Source organism: Chenopodium quinoa, unplaced genomic scaffold, assembly GCF_001683475.1.
Source record: "Chenopodium quinoa cultivar QQ74 unplaced genomic scaffold, ASM168347v1, whole genome shotgun sequence".
Lineage (NCBI taxonomy): Eukaryota > Viridiplantae > Streptophyta > Magnoliopsida > Caryophyllales > Amaranthaceae > Chenopodium > Chenopodium quinoa.
The window spans coordinates 8,006,291-8,022,563 of record NW_018742205.1 but is presented as its reverse complement, the minus strand read 5'-3'; the positions used below and the strand labels follow the sequence as shown (position 1 = coordinate 8,022,563).

At 31.9% G+C, this 16,273-nt stretch overlaps 1 protein-coding gene across 2 annotated transcripts; it reads left to right on the top strand.

Moving 5' to 3' along the window:
• The first annotated feature begins 8,549 nt into the window (after window positions 1-8,549).
• Window positions 8,550-14,990, top strand: LOC110731993 (2,3-bisphosphoglycerate-independent phosphoglycerate mutase). 2 transcript variants are annotated; one of them, XM_021911918.1, is made up of 10 exons: window positions 8,550-8,763; window positions 8,846-9,035; window positions 9,195-9,322; window positions 9,421-9,571; window positions 9,687-9,890; window positions 10,813-11,237; window positions 11,969-12,161; window positions 12,259-12,354; window positions 14,034-14,189; window positions 14,637-14,990. In XM_021911918.1, the coding sequence occupies exons 2-10, from the start codon at window positions 8,874-8,876 to the stop codon at window positions 14,799-14,801; spliced, it is 1,680 nt and encodes a 559-aa protein (XP_021767610.1). In that variant the 5' UTR covers window positions 8,550-8,763; window positions 8,846-8,873; the 3' UTR covers window positions 14,802-14,990. The 2 variants fall into 2 exon arrangements, with proteins under 2 accessions (XP_021767610.1, XP_021767606.1); XM_021911914.1 differs by having other exon boundaries at window positions 8,552-8,763; window positions 8,860-9,035.
• Window positions 14,991-16,273: the final 1,283 nt, after the last annotated feature.

The following is a 16,273-nucleotide window of genomic DNA, read 5'->3' as shown; positions in this document are numbered from 1 at the left end:
TTGGATAGATTTTGTAGGATAAAATTGTTGGTTTAGAGTTACGGTGCTTTTTCTGTGTGGCCGGGTTATTTATTCAAGGGTTACTTATTTAAGGGTTACTCAGTCGTTCAAGGGTTACTTATTCTTGGGTTACTCAATCGGTTAGCGCGTTTTTAGTGTGAGAGTAACCTCTAACCGACCGATTAACTCCTGACCGAGTAACCCTTGACCGAGTAACCCCTGACCGACCGAGTAACCTTTAAATAAGTAACATTTGAATAAATAACCCCGGACATATGGTGTGGTGCCACATATAAAAATTGTTATATATTTAATAAAATACCAATATTTCATATGTATAGATTAAAATATAACTTTATTAATTTATAAAAATTAAATTATAACTTTCAATAATTATCTTATTAATTTATTACTTTTACATCATAATATCCGTGTTAAAGAATACTTGAAAATAAATCCATTTAGAATAAGCGACTTAAAAATATGTCATTCATTATTAAATACTTCGTATATAAAGTTATACAATTAGTCAAGTCACGATACAACAAAACTTAAGTCGTAAGATTAGCCCAGGCATGAGACATCAATATTGGCATTCCAACTTTCTATCAAGTGTCGTGCCATGTAGGTAACAACTAATCATTAGTCTGACACGTATGATTTATTTAGATAGAATTTTTAGAATAAAAAAGTGGATATATCTAAAAAAAATTTTTAGGATAATAATTTAGTTTAAAGTTTTATTTTCAATAAAATTCAAATAGATTTTAGGATAAAACTACCTACAGATTTATAAGCGGTAGTACTATTTTTTATCACAAATATGGTTGTCAAGTGATTATTGATCTATGGGTTAAAAAATCAAATAACATAGATAATATATAGTGTATATATATTTCTATATTTATTTTTTGAACGCGCAATGTAGGATTTGGATTGAAAAAAAAAAATCTGGATAAGAATATAAAAGAATGATAAAATATATTTTGAAAAGATATGGATTATTTTCATCAAATTAAAATTTATCATTAAAATATACAAAGTATGATTTAAAAAAAAATTATGGATATGAATATGGATTGGAAATAAAAACGCTCGAATATGGATGAGATAAATACAAGACAATTTAGAGATTTTAGAGCGCCATTTGACAATTTCTTTTATAATTAAAACATTTCATTACAACATAGAAAAATAAATGTATTAGATTTAACACTTTCAATTCAAGTGCCACTTATCTATAAAATATTTGATTTTTCTAAAAAAAAAAAAAATTTGTGCATCGCACGGGCTTTATCTAGTTATATATTATTAAGTAGTATAAAAGTTTGATCTAATGAAAATATACATAAAGACTAATCCAAAAAAAAAATTCACATGGATGGCAATCTATGTTTGTTATATATTGATAAAAGTTATAGTGAATAATGCAAAAGTCAAAGTGTTGTGATTACTATGAAACGGAGCGGGTATTTTTTTTAGCTTCGTAATGTACTACCACCCTCTCTAATTCTAAATGTTCTTCTCATTTTAACTGTGCACGTTTATCAAGGCATTACTTTGAGCCTTTGACCATAAATATCTATAGTTACACATTTCTTACAAATATAAAAATTGAATATTAATAAACTAATACGATTCAAATAAGGCCCAAAAGGACGATATTGTCACTTACATGTCAAGAGTAATTTGGAAGATAATTCAAAACATATCTATTAACTATTACTAAAACAGAAAACTGCTGACATCATCCTCTCTCCCAAACTGTATATGTGTCGCTTTCTCATAAAAAATATTCCCGCCAAATGCACTTATGATGTCATATATATATATATATATTTTTTGAGGAATTGGTTATTTTTTTTTATTTTTAATCATTTTCATTTCAATCTTTTGACTGTGTCAATAAATAAATAAATAATTTTTTTTTTTTTGGTTGGAATAATAAACTGATATCGAGCTTAAACTTTTTAGGTAACTACGAAGTTTTTTTTTTAGGTTTTAATGTTATTATTTTATTTTATTTTTTTAAGGATGCTATGAAGTAAATGTTAGCATTGTTTTATATTTCCAAGGTGCTTCTATTTATTTAAATTAGGACCTTTAAATTACAAGTATTTTTATTTTGTATTTTGAACTCTTAGATATGGAGTGTATAAATTGGTATGCACATGGTTTGATTTGATTAGATTGGCTTTCATTATTATATTTTGTTACTCATGTAATTTATTATGATAGCTAGATATCTTTTATAATCTAATTTATAAGTATATGCAGGAAAATAAACAATAGAAATAAGCTATTTCATTTCAATAATTTTTGTAATCTGAGCATCGCACGGGTCTAATCTAGTAATATTATACTAACATGTAAAGGTGATCAATAATGGCCCAACTTGATGGCTTAGAGGTGATCAACAATGACCTGACCCGATCGGTTAGGCTCGGAAAAAAGTGTAAGGTTTGGCAACCCTAAAAACGGTCAATTGGTCATATTTATTTAACTATTACTAAAACAAAACATGCTGACATCATCAATCCTCTACATTATCCTACGTGTCAAACTCTCATTAAAAAATTTCCCTCCTATTTTATAAATGATGTCAACATTTTATCTACTCTATTTTATCAAAAATTCTGGCCAATTAATTTTGAGTATTTTATTAATATTCCAACTTTTGAATTATCTTCACATTCGGCTATTCCTACTATTAGGGTAGAAAAAAAACTATTCCCAAGTTTTTAGATTTAAAATATCATCTTTTTTCTGGATTTTTCAGTCTTTTCTTTCCTCGTATTTCTCTCTCCTATATTCTTCAAAATTTGTTCAATATACTCTCATGAATATTTGAGGTGGTTGTTAAGTAAATTGGTACGAAGTATGTTGTTGTATTGGTGGGTTTAAAACTTGAAACAAACTAATTTTATGCTTATTAGAATGAAAGAGACCGAACTTTTTGATTGGTTAAGTTATTGTAATCTAATTAAGCTTGGAAACAATTCCTTATAATGTGTTATGCAAAGATAGTTGAGCATAGAAGTCCATTCATAAAAGGTATGTTTTATACCTTTTATGAAGCGTATGTACTAATTACTAAATACAAAGTATATTTTATTTAAATATTGTAGAAATCGTGCATCGCAGGGAGCTAATCTAGTTAGTAAATAAAAAAAAGGCCCCTAGCGACAATTTGATATTAAAAAAAAAAAAAAAAAAAAAAAAAAAAAAAAAAAAAACAACTATTTGGTAAAAATAAATAATCACAAGTAACAATTAACCTCAAAAATACAAAAATTTCTGACAAACTACTTGCGAATGCTTAATTTAATTTGTTTTTCTTGGTTTTTTTTTTAAAGAAATAAAAAATTCCACCTTATTTTCCAACCCCTTTTAAGGAAATGACAATTTGAAGAAAAAATTGTTTAAATATTACTTTCCACTTAATTTTCCTACCCTTTATTAGCAAAATTTAATAACCAAAAAGGGGGTTGGAAATAAATTTGGTATTGGGATTTAGCAAAATATAAAGGGATGATATATTAATTTAAAATTTTAAATGGAAAAAATAAATTTAAAAAACACAAAAACAAATTAAAATAGGATTTTTGAAAAGTTTGTCAGAAAACATTAGATTTTTTGGCGTAAATATTGCCTGAATTTTTTTATTTACCAAATTGTCGCATGTGGTTAGGTTTTTTTTTTTTTCTCTCCAAATTGTCGCCGAAGTAATTTTGTCATGGACGATCCATGTAAGGTCAATTTTGTCAAGTCTAAATTGATAATTTACATGGTTTTTTTTTTTTACATGAATTGAACACTAGACCAACAAAAAAAAATATCATGTAAATGAGGGTTATCTTACTTATACACCCAAAATTTAAATTTTTTACTTTTCTTAACTTTGACCCATTGACCAAGTAAAATGAATTCTAGGATTATGTTTTTGGTCAGACGATGGTTGCATGTGAAAATGAGTTTTGATTTAATCAAGAGGCCCAAGAAGAAGAAAAGACCGGTTTGGGGGCAAAAGGAGGCAATCTGATTTCAAAAGGGAGTTGGTGCCAAGAAGAGTAACCGCACAACAGATACTGGAGTCAGCCATAACCGCTCTAAATTGTCTATGAATAGGGGTGAAAGAAACTGTATGGAAGACATCAGCAAATCAATCAACAACAAACATTTCATTTTCTTTAAACTTTCTTCTTAGCTATAAATTCTTAGTTTTCCCTTGACTTAGTAGCCAAGCGATAATTTAGTTTTCCTTAGCATGTATTGAAGATAGATCGTCTTTTTCAATTGTATGAATATGGAAGTAACCTTTCGTTCAACTTGTACAATTGTAGACATGACTTTATTCTTTAATTGATGGAGAGCATTTGCATCTTTTGTCATATATTTATCTACTCGTTTCTTTAAATAATCTAACTTATTTAATTTCTTCGGGAAGCTTCTTCATTGTTTATTTTTGTTACGTTAGCGAGGTTATCGTTCTTTTGAAACCAGTAACTAGAGGGGCAGTCCCCTAATTCTCAAGAATAAGATAAGGTATTTGACTTGTTGGTAAGAACAATATTTGCCTCAACACTTACCATTTTTGTTTTTGTTTTTTGTTTTTTTTTTTTTTTTTTTTTTTTTTTTTTTTTTTTTTTTTTTTTTAAAAAAAAGGATATTTCATATTCTTAATATATATATACTATTAACTTTGATTTAAGGTGTTTTCTTATCAATTATTTCTGTTATTATTGATGTATTATTTTCATCATATAATTTAATTTACCCTCCGTTTTATTTTGTTATTTCATCTGGAATCATGGGAGATTCTAATGCAAATAGAATCTTAAATTTTAATATCTTTTTTATTCTTTAAAACATAGTCATGTGTAATCTTAATAGGTTCATCTCGATTTTTAGTTTTCAAATATGTAATTTTTATAATTTTTAATATGTAACTTGATATACAAGTATATCATTCACAATATTGCAATAAAACAATGCAAAAGGCAAATGAGACAAAAACATAAAAAATTAGAGAAGTATGTTTTACAAAATTATTTTTACTAAACTGAATACTAATATTTTAAGGCATGGAGAACAAGGTCTTGCAATCTAAGACATCACCCAGACGGGTAGACCACACTACTACTTTAGTGGTCACTAATGAAGCATTATTATTATTATTATTATTATTATTATTATTATTATTATTATTATTATTATTATTATCTCAAAAACAGAAAAAGTCATACAACCTACAATAAATTAGTGGGAAGCCGAGATACAATCTGGGCCCCCACTCCTCTAGTTATAACAAAATTTACCCTAGTGAAGATATAGCTACAGCACGAGCCCCAATGTCTTGCGTCGTCGAGAACCTCTAAACCCGCTTCAGCAACGCAACAACCTCCTTCTCTAATTCCCCAAGTGAAGAAAAGGAGAAGGGAATGAAACCATACCCAATAAGTCGACAACTAGCTTCATACTTCACCCGCTTCTGATGAACCACATCAGCCACAACCCGTCCAGGAACAAAGTCAGATATTATTATTATTATTATTATTATTATTATTATTATTATTATTATTATTATTTAGGGTGGTTAGTTATAGTCTCTAATCAAAGTACTTTTCTACGAGGACCACCGCGACATTGTCCTCTTAAAAACATGCATGTTGCATGCCAATGTCTTATTATTTTGAACGTAATAAAAAAGGGTTTGAATTGGCATGTAATGTATTGCTAGTACTAGGGGTGAATATGGGTCGGGTATACGTACCGTTAACACTATCAGTTCGGGTATCCGATAACCAATAACACTAAAAATGATATCCATTACCTGAATTAATAAGTTCGGGTACTCGAACTTCGGGTACCCGGATTTTCGGATCGGTTATTGGGTACCCAATATGATATCCAATAATGAAAATTTAGACTTTATAATATAGTTATTATGATATCATTCAACACTAATCTACAATAATACCACATGATCATGACCAAATTACTAATAATTACTAATCATTTAATTTATGAAGTGATTACGAAGTAAAGTAAGAGTTTAGATTTTGGATAAATAGATTTAAGTAGGAAAAAAAAATTGTTTCTCGGATCGGATCGGGTAACCGTTAATTTTAAAATGATATCCAATAACCGTACCCGATAACAAATAATCGGATAGGGTACCTGAACCATTATAGTTATCGGAACGGGTACCCTAATTTTCGGTTCGATTACAATTTAGATTTTTGGGTTTTCGGATAATTTTGTTCAACCATAGTTGCTACGATTCCATGCATAAATATCAAACCCAAAAATATAATATGGTTAGTGATAGCGAACATATAGGGTTATGATTGATGACGTTAGTAAGGGTATATTTAGTTTCCACTAGAAGAGAGAATAATATGTCTTGTTCGGCAATTAATTAACTTTTAGTTGTTAGTTGTGTTTGACTAGCTGCTAGTTGCCATCTATTTACATTAGTTGTTTTGCCTAGTTGAATATAATTAATTGTGTTGTGTGAAAGTGTTTGTTATATAGATGTTACTTGTTAGTTGTTTTAGAGTATAAACAACCAAAAAGCTAAAAGTTTGGTATGAGAAAAATTCTTGATCAAAATTCTAAAAAGCTTTTTGAATGGTCAAACAACTCTTTTGCTCTAAAAAGTTCATAAACAAATATCCCCATAACATAATATTAGTGAAAGTAAAGTTAGTGATAGAGAAAAGTAATAAAATACTTATAAACCCTTACCAAGTATAAATTTGTTGCAATTAACCCAAAACGATTTAAAAAGAAAAGTGTTGCAATTAACCTGAAGTGGAAGAGTAAGCAAAATTTCCCTTTGTTTTTATCTGAGTGCCTCGTCCTTTTGCACTATTTACATATCCCACACTTAACCAATCTTAGTAATATACATAAGAAAAAAAAATATAGTGAGGTGGGTACTTATTGGCCTGGAACTGTCCCAATGTATAGCTCCCAAATATGATTTTTTTTAAAATTACTTTTTGATAATCAACGATATAATTGGTCAAATTTTTATATTGTCATACATGGACGATCAAAATGGGGCACTTAAATAGGGGTGAAACTAATGCGGTTTAAAATCGAATCGAACCACAAACCAAACCGAATTAGAAATGCGGTGCGGTTTTTTTTTTTTTTTTTTTTTTTTTTTTTTTTTTTTTGTTTTTCTAATATGGTTCGGTTTGGTTTGAGGAAAAAAAAAAAAAAATTGTGGTTTGTGGTTTGGTTTTGGTTTTAGGATTTGAAAAACTGAAATCCAAACCGAAATATAGCCCATATCCAAATTAGGCCTTGTAAGACTAAGTCACTATCATTACTTCATTAGTAGTTAAAACCTGTTATTTTATTATTTGATATTTGACATTTGTTGGCTTTATTTTTGGATAATCAAACCCAAAAAATAGGTTTTGAGTAATTAAGCCCATAGAAAGTTGCAAATTAAGACCCAAATCACTAGGTCCAAAAATTATGGTGTGATTTGGTTCGGTTTCAATAGTAACATGGTGCGGTGTGGTTTGAAAGATTCTAAAACCGAATTAATATTGTTTGGTTTCGGTTTGAGTTATAAACCACACCGCAAACCGAACTTTCACCTCTACACTTAAATAAAAATAGAGGAATTAAATTTTTTTGGGTGTTTAGAGAGACACAAGGGCAGGTGACGAGAATTAATCCTAAGGTCCCCTAAATCGGGAGGAAAGTTCTAACCACCTGAGTTATCCCTCACTCACAGAACATTATATTGTAATTTACTCTCTCCGTCCTTTATTTACAGGCCTGTTTTTCATTTTGTGTCCAAAAATGTTGTGTCTGTTTCTAAAAATATCATAAATTCATAAAACTCTTTACCTTTCCCATATAAAATACACATATACCCAAAACATCCTTAGTTACTTTTTATCTTTTCCGTACAATATTCTCTAATTTTTTTTATAATTTTTTCCATACAATATTCTCTACTTTTTATTTTTCTCATATTATATTCCTCAACTCCATCCATTCTCCTCAATTCCCGTAAAATATTAGAAACGAGCAAGTAAATAAGAGATGAAGTAACTATAATGAACAATAAAAATCCTTATATGTGGCTGGCCGCACTGTGTGGCCAGCCATCAGAAGGGTTACTTCCTTAATATAATAAGGGTTACTTGGGCAGTGTTAAAGGGGTTATTTCGTCAGTGTTATAGGGGAACCCAATTAGTTTTAAAGGGTCACTCGATCAGTATTATAGGGGTTACTCGATCAACATTACAAGAATTACCTTTATTCTTTTATAAATGGTCATATGGTGTGACCAGCCACATACAAGACGGACTGAACAAATAAATAAACTAACAAAGTTATTGTCCCTTAAAAAAAAAAAAAAAAAAAAAAAAGATATTGGTAAGCCGGTTAGGTATTGGGTTTGGCAAGCATGTGGTCCTTTGAACCCCTTCCCAAAGAAAAGAATAAAAAATATTGAGATGGATATTTATTCAACGAATATTCCGGATCGGCTAATCAGAGGAGATGTGTGATGACCTCTGCTTTCTGAAAGCCCCATGTTTTTTTTATTAATTAAAAAAAAAAAAAAAAAGAAAAGAAAGAAAGAAAAGAATACCCTAGTAATTTAAAGGTGAGTGCGCTGCAATTAGAGTGAGCCACCTCTTAATCTCCACCTATAAAGTATCGAAGTGAGTAGTCTAATTTAGAAGATCTGTCTGCCTCATCTGAGTTAATCGACATCAATAAATATCGGTATGATTCTGATCTAAGATAAGATTTGATTTGATTTAATTATAATTATAATTTTGATTGTTGATTTATTGATAGTATTTAGTACTGAATTGATAGGAGAATTGAGAGAAATGGGAAGTTCAGAGTTATCATTCAAATTGGCAGATCACCCAAAGCTGCCAAAGGATAAGATATTGGCGTTGATCGTGCTCGATGGTTGGGGCGAAGCTAATCCTGATAAGTACAACTGTATCCATGTTGCTGAAACTCCCACCATGGATTCCCTCAAGCAGGTTACCTATTCAATTCATCTTCTTTCGATTTATCATTCTATCATTTTTTATAATTGGTTTATTTATGAATTATTGCAGATTAAGAGAGATTGTTTCAGTTTTGATTAGGGTTTTGTTAAGTGATTGTTATCATCATTTGATTTGATTAATTATCTCCAGGGTGCCCCTGAGAAGTGGAGGTTGATCAGGGCTCATGGTACTGCTGTTGGACTTCCATCAGAAGATGATATGGGCAACAGTGAAGTTGGCCACAACGCTTTGGGTGCCGGCCGTATTTATGCTCAAGGGTCTGTGTTTTTATCTCGAGATATTTCTTGTTTATATTTGTGAATGTATCAGTTTAGTGTCTGTTGCAAAATCTTATTGCTTTTGCTTCCTTTTTTAGGGCTAAGCTTGTTGACAAAGCTCTTGCCTCTGGAAAAATTTTTGAGGATGAAGGTTTTAACTACATCAAGGAGTGTTTTGAAACTAACACAGTTCACTTCATTGGTTTGCTGAGTGATGGAGGTGTTCATTCTCGCCTTGACCAGCTACAGGTATTCATCTTCTTGAATCATGAGTGAAGTCTATGTAGGTTTTCATTTTTGTGTTGTGCGATCATTTTCATATTTCTACAACATGTTTTCTTACTTAACAATTGCTTCTGTTCAGTTGCTATTGAAAGGGACCGTGGAACGTGGTGCCAAGAGAATCCGTGTTCATATTCTTACTGATGGCCGTGATGTTTTAGATGGTTCAAGTATAGGCTTTGTAGAAACTCTTGAGAATGATCTTTCACAGTTACGCGAGAAAGGTATTGATGCCCAGATTGCATCCGGTGGTGGTCGCATGTATGTTACTATGGATCGTTATGAGGTTAGTATTTATTATAAGTTTTGTAGCTTGTTGGACAAAGTATTTGTACTTTGATTCCTGTGCCCACTTTCTTCCTTTTGTATTGTTTTTAGAAGTACTGATTCTTGTATTACACGTTAAGGGACAATGTTTGCTGATGAATATTCCAAATTTGACCGTTAGAAATCACATTATCAGTGAAAATAGACGTTTTTAGTTTTTTTTTTTTTTTTTTTTTTTGTGCTGCTTCTCTTGATTGATTCCGTTACTGGTTTTGTTTATTCCGATCAACATGAAGACCTCTAGTAGACTACCCATTTTGCACATTTTACTTCCATAAATACCATACAGGCTCCTCCCCATTGTATTCTACACACATGAAACTCACAGCTTTATTGGCTTATAGTGGTAATTTAGCCCAATGGGAAAAAGACTTGCGCTATAAGACCATCTATTGTATCCATTAAAAATTAACTGTGCAATTTGTTAGCATACCTGGATAGGAGGGACCAAATTTGTATGTTTTATTTATCACTCTGAAAGAGGATTGTGAAACTGATGTTGTTGGCTGCATATTGGATATGCTCCTAAAGGCTTGGTTCTTAATGACATTTGACAGTAATATTGATACGTACTATATGGTCTATGGGTCTTCGATTAATTTCTAGATGCTGGAAGTATACTAAAGTTGAGATGCCATAAATGATTTTTATTAATGGCTGTACGCTGTGAACATATGGTTGATTTATCCTTTATTCCAACCCAAATCCTCTTTTTTTAGTATCCCTATGCAGCTTTTGTCCTTTAAATACTTGATTTGGGTGTAGGTGATGCTGAATTTTCACTTCCTGCATTAATAATTCTTTGTTAAGTACATTTTATCTTGTTCAAGTTTGTCCATACTCCAATTAATTGTCTGTGCGTCTTGCCCTTTGTTTTATAGAATGATTGGGAGGTGGTGAAGCGAGGATGGGATGCTCAAGTGCTTGGTGAAGCTCCCTACAAGTTCAGGAATGCAGTTGAGGCTGTCAAGAAATTGAGGGAGGATACTAAGGCTAACGACCAGTATTTACCACCTTTTGTTATTGTGGATGAGAATGGAAAGGCTGTTGGTCCGATAGTTGATGGAGATGCTGTTGTCACATTTAATTTCCGGGCTGATCGCATGACTATGCTTGCAAAGGCGCTTGAATATGAAAAATTTGATAACTTTGACAGAGTTCGCTATCCTAAAATCCGTTATGCTGGTATGCTTCAATATGATGGGGAGTTGAAGCTTCCCAGTCATTACCTTGTTTCTCCTCCGGAAATTGAGAGAACTTCTGGGGAGTATTTAGTTCACAATGGTGTGCGAACATTTGCTTGCAGGTGAGTGTTAATGGTTTTTGATGTTGCATACCTGCTGATTTGTTTATACCTAATTAATTTTGCTAAAATTCTAATTGCTAATGTTGCAAGATACGTGAGAAGGATTTATGTCATGTTGTCATGTCATGTACCTGATTGGATTTGTGCAGAAATGAATCTACATGCTCATGAGACCTCAATGTGCTGAAGTAGTGTGGTACTTTGATAACCCAGTAACAAGAAAAAATTTAAAATGTTTCGCTTTTTTTCTTATTCATTTTACTCGACAATAGGATGGAAGATAATCCTTCTCTTTACTGCCTTTTGGCTTTTATTTGTCATTTACCTTTGTTTAGATAAAAGTATGTCCTGTCAAGAACACCTACCTTCTTTTTCTCCAATCTAGATTCTAGACAAGGACTCCTAATAGAATTTGATGGTGTATATGTTTTTACTTGAGGTGTAGCTTAAGATTAGCTTTGCTGTAATGCTCTTTCCAGTTCAGCTGCAATGTAGTTGTGAATTCTTTTTTTTTTTAATTTTTATTTTTTTAAGTCTTCTTGCGGCCTAGCTCATTTTTTTTTTTTGAGAGAGAGAGAAAGTATGAACCAGTAAAGCCCAGGCTGTTTTAGTTGGAGATACACTGGGGGTCAATTTCTTTGCTGCATATGGCTTTCTGAATGTTTTTTAGGTGTGGTTTAAGGCATTTACTGGCTGTAACTTTTTCAAATGATATCTTTTCCATGTTACAGTGAAACAGTCAAGTTTGGACATGTCACCTTTTTCTGGAATGGGAATCGCTCAGGTTACTTTAACTCTGCGTTGGAGGAGTATGTTGAAATTCCTAGTGATAGTGGCATTAGTTTCAATGAACAACCTAAAATGAAGGCTTTGGAGATTGGTGAAAGGGCAAGGGATGCCATTCTGAGCCGCAAATTCCACCAGGTAACTAGAACTTCCTTTACATAGCATCCTTGAAGGAGGTTTACCCTTATAAGGCTTTAAAAAAAAAAAATAATAACTTTTTTTTTAATCTGTTCAGATCCGTGTCAACATACCCAATGGTGATATGGTTGGCCATACAGGTGATGTAGAAGCCACGGTTGTGGCTTGCAAGGCTGCTGATGAAGCTGTCAAGGTACAGTTCTTGCTGTTGTTTTGGTCTCACTTCTTACTTCCAGTTTTTCTCACCTCCTCTGTCCAGTGGCAGTCTTCGATATTGTACTTTGTGTGACCTTGTATGCTTGTGTTGAGGTGATTGAGTTTTGGACTTTTTTTTTTCTATTTTGAGAATGAAAGATGCGGGCGAGTTACTGCCTTACTGGTCACCTGCTGCCATACTATATTTTTAGGTGAATGTAATAATTTGGACTTGTTAAACAGTAGAGGTCCTCTTCATTTTCCACTTTGAATAGTTAACCAGCCTTACTGACTGCCAGTTCATCTGGTTTATATATATATATATTCTTGGTGTTTCAAGGTGTTCATAGCTTATTCCTTTCTTTTATTCCCCACTCCCTCTATATCCTCTAAATTTTTTTTCCCCCTTTTTTTTTGTTGGGGGTGGGGGGAAGAAAGCAATTTATTGTTTTTGTATCATCAAACAACATTATTAGTCTTTAAACAACTGCTGATAAGTGATTGAGTTCTTTAAAAATAAGTTTGAGATATCAAATTGAGAAGTGCCATGGTATTTAAATCTAGTAATCCTCATATTCTAAAAATATCATGTATAAGGAGAGGATTATTTTGCTCAGTCCACAAATAGAAGTCTTGTTACCTTAAATGAAATCTGGACTAGATTGTCAATCAAGAACTGATTTTAGCCAAGGATCCAGATTGAGATCCACCTGGTCCTACATCTAGTTCATCATGTATTTACTTTCTTACAAACTTTACATCTATATTAGTTTTGGTTAGGAAGTTAAATTTATTAAAAAATATATAGTTTCATAAATTTAATTTGGTCTCTAGAAAATACTCCTATAAAATTGTACCTATTGCAAAAATGGATCTACAGGTTCTACATTGACCTTATTCTTGTCTCAAAAATAGGATCTGGATCCGAATCGTCAGACCATGGATCTGGATCTGAGGATACTCTTTTCCTACTAATTTACTCTCAATGTGCTTGCCGGAGCTAACCAGACTTTTATCTGGGGTCTGGGGATGGAGGGATATCAATGTTTTACATGGTGAAGAAATAGTAGTTGAAAAGGGGAATAAAGTGAGCATGAAGAGGTGTCATGCTGCGAGTGTAACCCTCTTGGTGTCCTTCCAATTTTATGCCTCTTGGTGTCCTTCCAATTTTATGTCTCTGCAATAAAATTGCACCTGCGACATGTCATGGGTGCGGGCATTGTGGTAGTGGTTTATTCGAGAAGACTTGTAATAGTTGGTTTAAGGACTTAACTGGATATAAATTTTATGTATCTGCCCTGGAAAAAAGCTGTGGGGTTTGGCCAAATAAGAAGATAAAAGATTGTGAAAATTTGTTAATGTGGAAACTACACTTGGATTAAGATATCAAAATAAGATGGTTTTTGTCTGTAAATCACACTCTATTGAGTATACTTTGCTGTGCCTTACCTGCAATTGATTTTGATCAATTACTTAACAATGAGTTTAAGAGATTGCTCCATTAGGAATCTTAAGAGTCACTTATCAAGGGATTTTACTCGATAGAGTGTTTCTCTTGCTCTCGTTGGTCCCATTTGTTTTACGAGTAACTCATGCTATATTTTAACATGTGGTCAAACCTTGTCTATTGGTGTATCTATTAGAGGCAATCATTTTGATTGGTTGGATTCTTTGCAGATGATTTTTGATGCCATCGAGCAAGTTGGTGGAATATATGTTGTTACTGCTGATCATGGAAACGCTGAAGACATGGTAAAGAGGGACAAAAAAGGGCAGCCTCAACTTGATAAGGATGGAAACGTTCAGATTCTTACATCTCACACGTTACAACCAGTATGTGGTCTGATTGGGAATTACATGTCCTTTTATTTTCTTATATTGTTGGGGGTGGTGGGGTGTGTGTGTGTGTTGGGGGGGGGGGGGGGAGGAGCTGGGAGTTTCTACAGCACTAGATTATCTAGAGACCTGCAGTTGACAATAAGATACGGTGGGTACATGTATCAGATGGTCTTATATTCGGTTTAGGTGCACTTTCTAAAATTTGGCCTTGACTGATTTTTTTAAAATCATATTTCTGACTGCTATATGGGCCTCTGGAGATATGCTGCTATGGTGACCTCTTCCCCCCACCCCTCTTTCCCCTAAAAAAACTTGGGTATTATTTCTATGGCCTTTGTGTAGTCCATATGAAGTATTATTTTGCAAGAAGATGATTATAACTGTATGCCTGTATGGAAATGTTCTTAGTTCTTATTTATTATCTGGTATTGTCTTCATCAGGTGCCTATTGCAATTGGAGGTCCTGGCCTTGCTCCTGGTGTTAGATTCCGCAATGATGTACCTGATGGTGGTCTTGCCAATGTAGCCGCCACGGTGATCAACCTACATGGATATGAGGCTCCTAGTGACTACGAGCCAACCCTTATTGAGGTTGCAGACAACTAGGCTAGGGACTTAACTTGCCTTGATTCTGATTTAAGATCAGTTAAATCCTTTATATCTTGTAATAAAAGATTATCTGGAGGAAAGAAGACAAAACAGTTTTGAATTTTGATTATCCTTTTTTGTTTTACAAGATTCAAATTGGCATGATGGTTCAGTTAATAAAGTTTACTGGTTATATTTTCCCCTGTATTTTTTGTTAGATTGTCTACTCGCTGCTCGTTTACTGTTTAGCTTGGGCATGATGTGTGTTATGAAGTTATTTTGATTGTTTTACACTTATACTTTTTGTGCAGGGTAGAATACATAGATTGTTCACCGATCTTACTCCATAGTGTGTAATTTTTTATTTTTGTCAATTGCATATGTATATGTCAAAAAAAAAAAAAAAAAAAAAAAAAAAATAGATTGATGCCAAATACTCGAAGGCTTTAAGGCCCTTACAAAGTTTCAGGTTCTGATAATTCTTTCTGGCCCTAAGACCCTTAAAGCTTAATGCTTTATTGTTGGAATGTTGGTTATGGCTATGCAATCTCATGGCTTTTATCAACTTGTCATTTTTGCAATCTAAGTCTAAAACTCGTCTTTTTACGTTCGAAAATTGATAACTATCAGCTGGTTTCTGTCATCTCTTTATCAATTAAATTGGCTTACTATAAGAATTATGATCGCATTCACTCATTTAGTCGCTGACTTAGGGCTTGTTTAGTTCACTTTATTTTTGATTATATGAACTTATCTGATCTAGTAACCAAATTTGACTAATTTTTGACCTTAAGTGTATGATAATTTATAAAGAAAAAATATATTAGGTGAGGTTTTGTTAAATTTGTAATGATGTGTATTTTATTAATATGTAATCAATAATATTATTATTATTATTATATGTATAATATAATCTAATCTAATATATATATAAATAAAGTTGACATTTTTTGAGAGCATTCGGAGCGCCACGTAAGAAATATGCTTATTTCGACCAATAAGAAGAAAGATTTGTATTTTATTTTTGAATTAAAAAATTATGTCGCCACCTAGATAAAATAACGAATTAGATTTGATATATCTAAAATTTTAATGTCACGTAGATTATAATCCACGAATTAAATTATTTTAATGAAAAAAAATAAAGTAAAATTATAGGAAAAAATAAATTTATTAATTCAATACTACGAGTATAAGAAATCCAAAAAAAAAATATACTAAGAAATATTTAAATGATAACCGCTTATAATAAAGTTTGATACCTATCATTATAAGATAAATTTTGATAGTATTTATGATAAGAAATACAAATTGTTCGTTAATTATAATTAAATTAAAATTTGTGATACCTACCATTATAATTTAACACATCATACGACACAAACAAAATTTCGTATCAATAAAATCCTCTATCAAGCGAATTTTGTGTTAGTAATTTTGTGTTAATTTTTGGTCATCAATGGCCGGGTAATTTTTAGCTTAATTTTTAA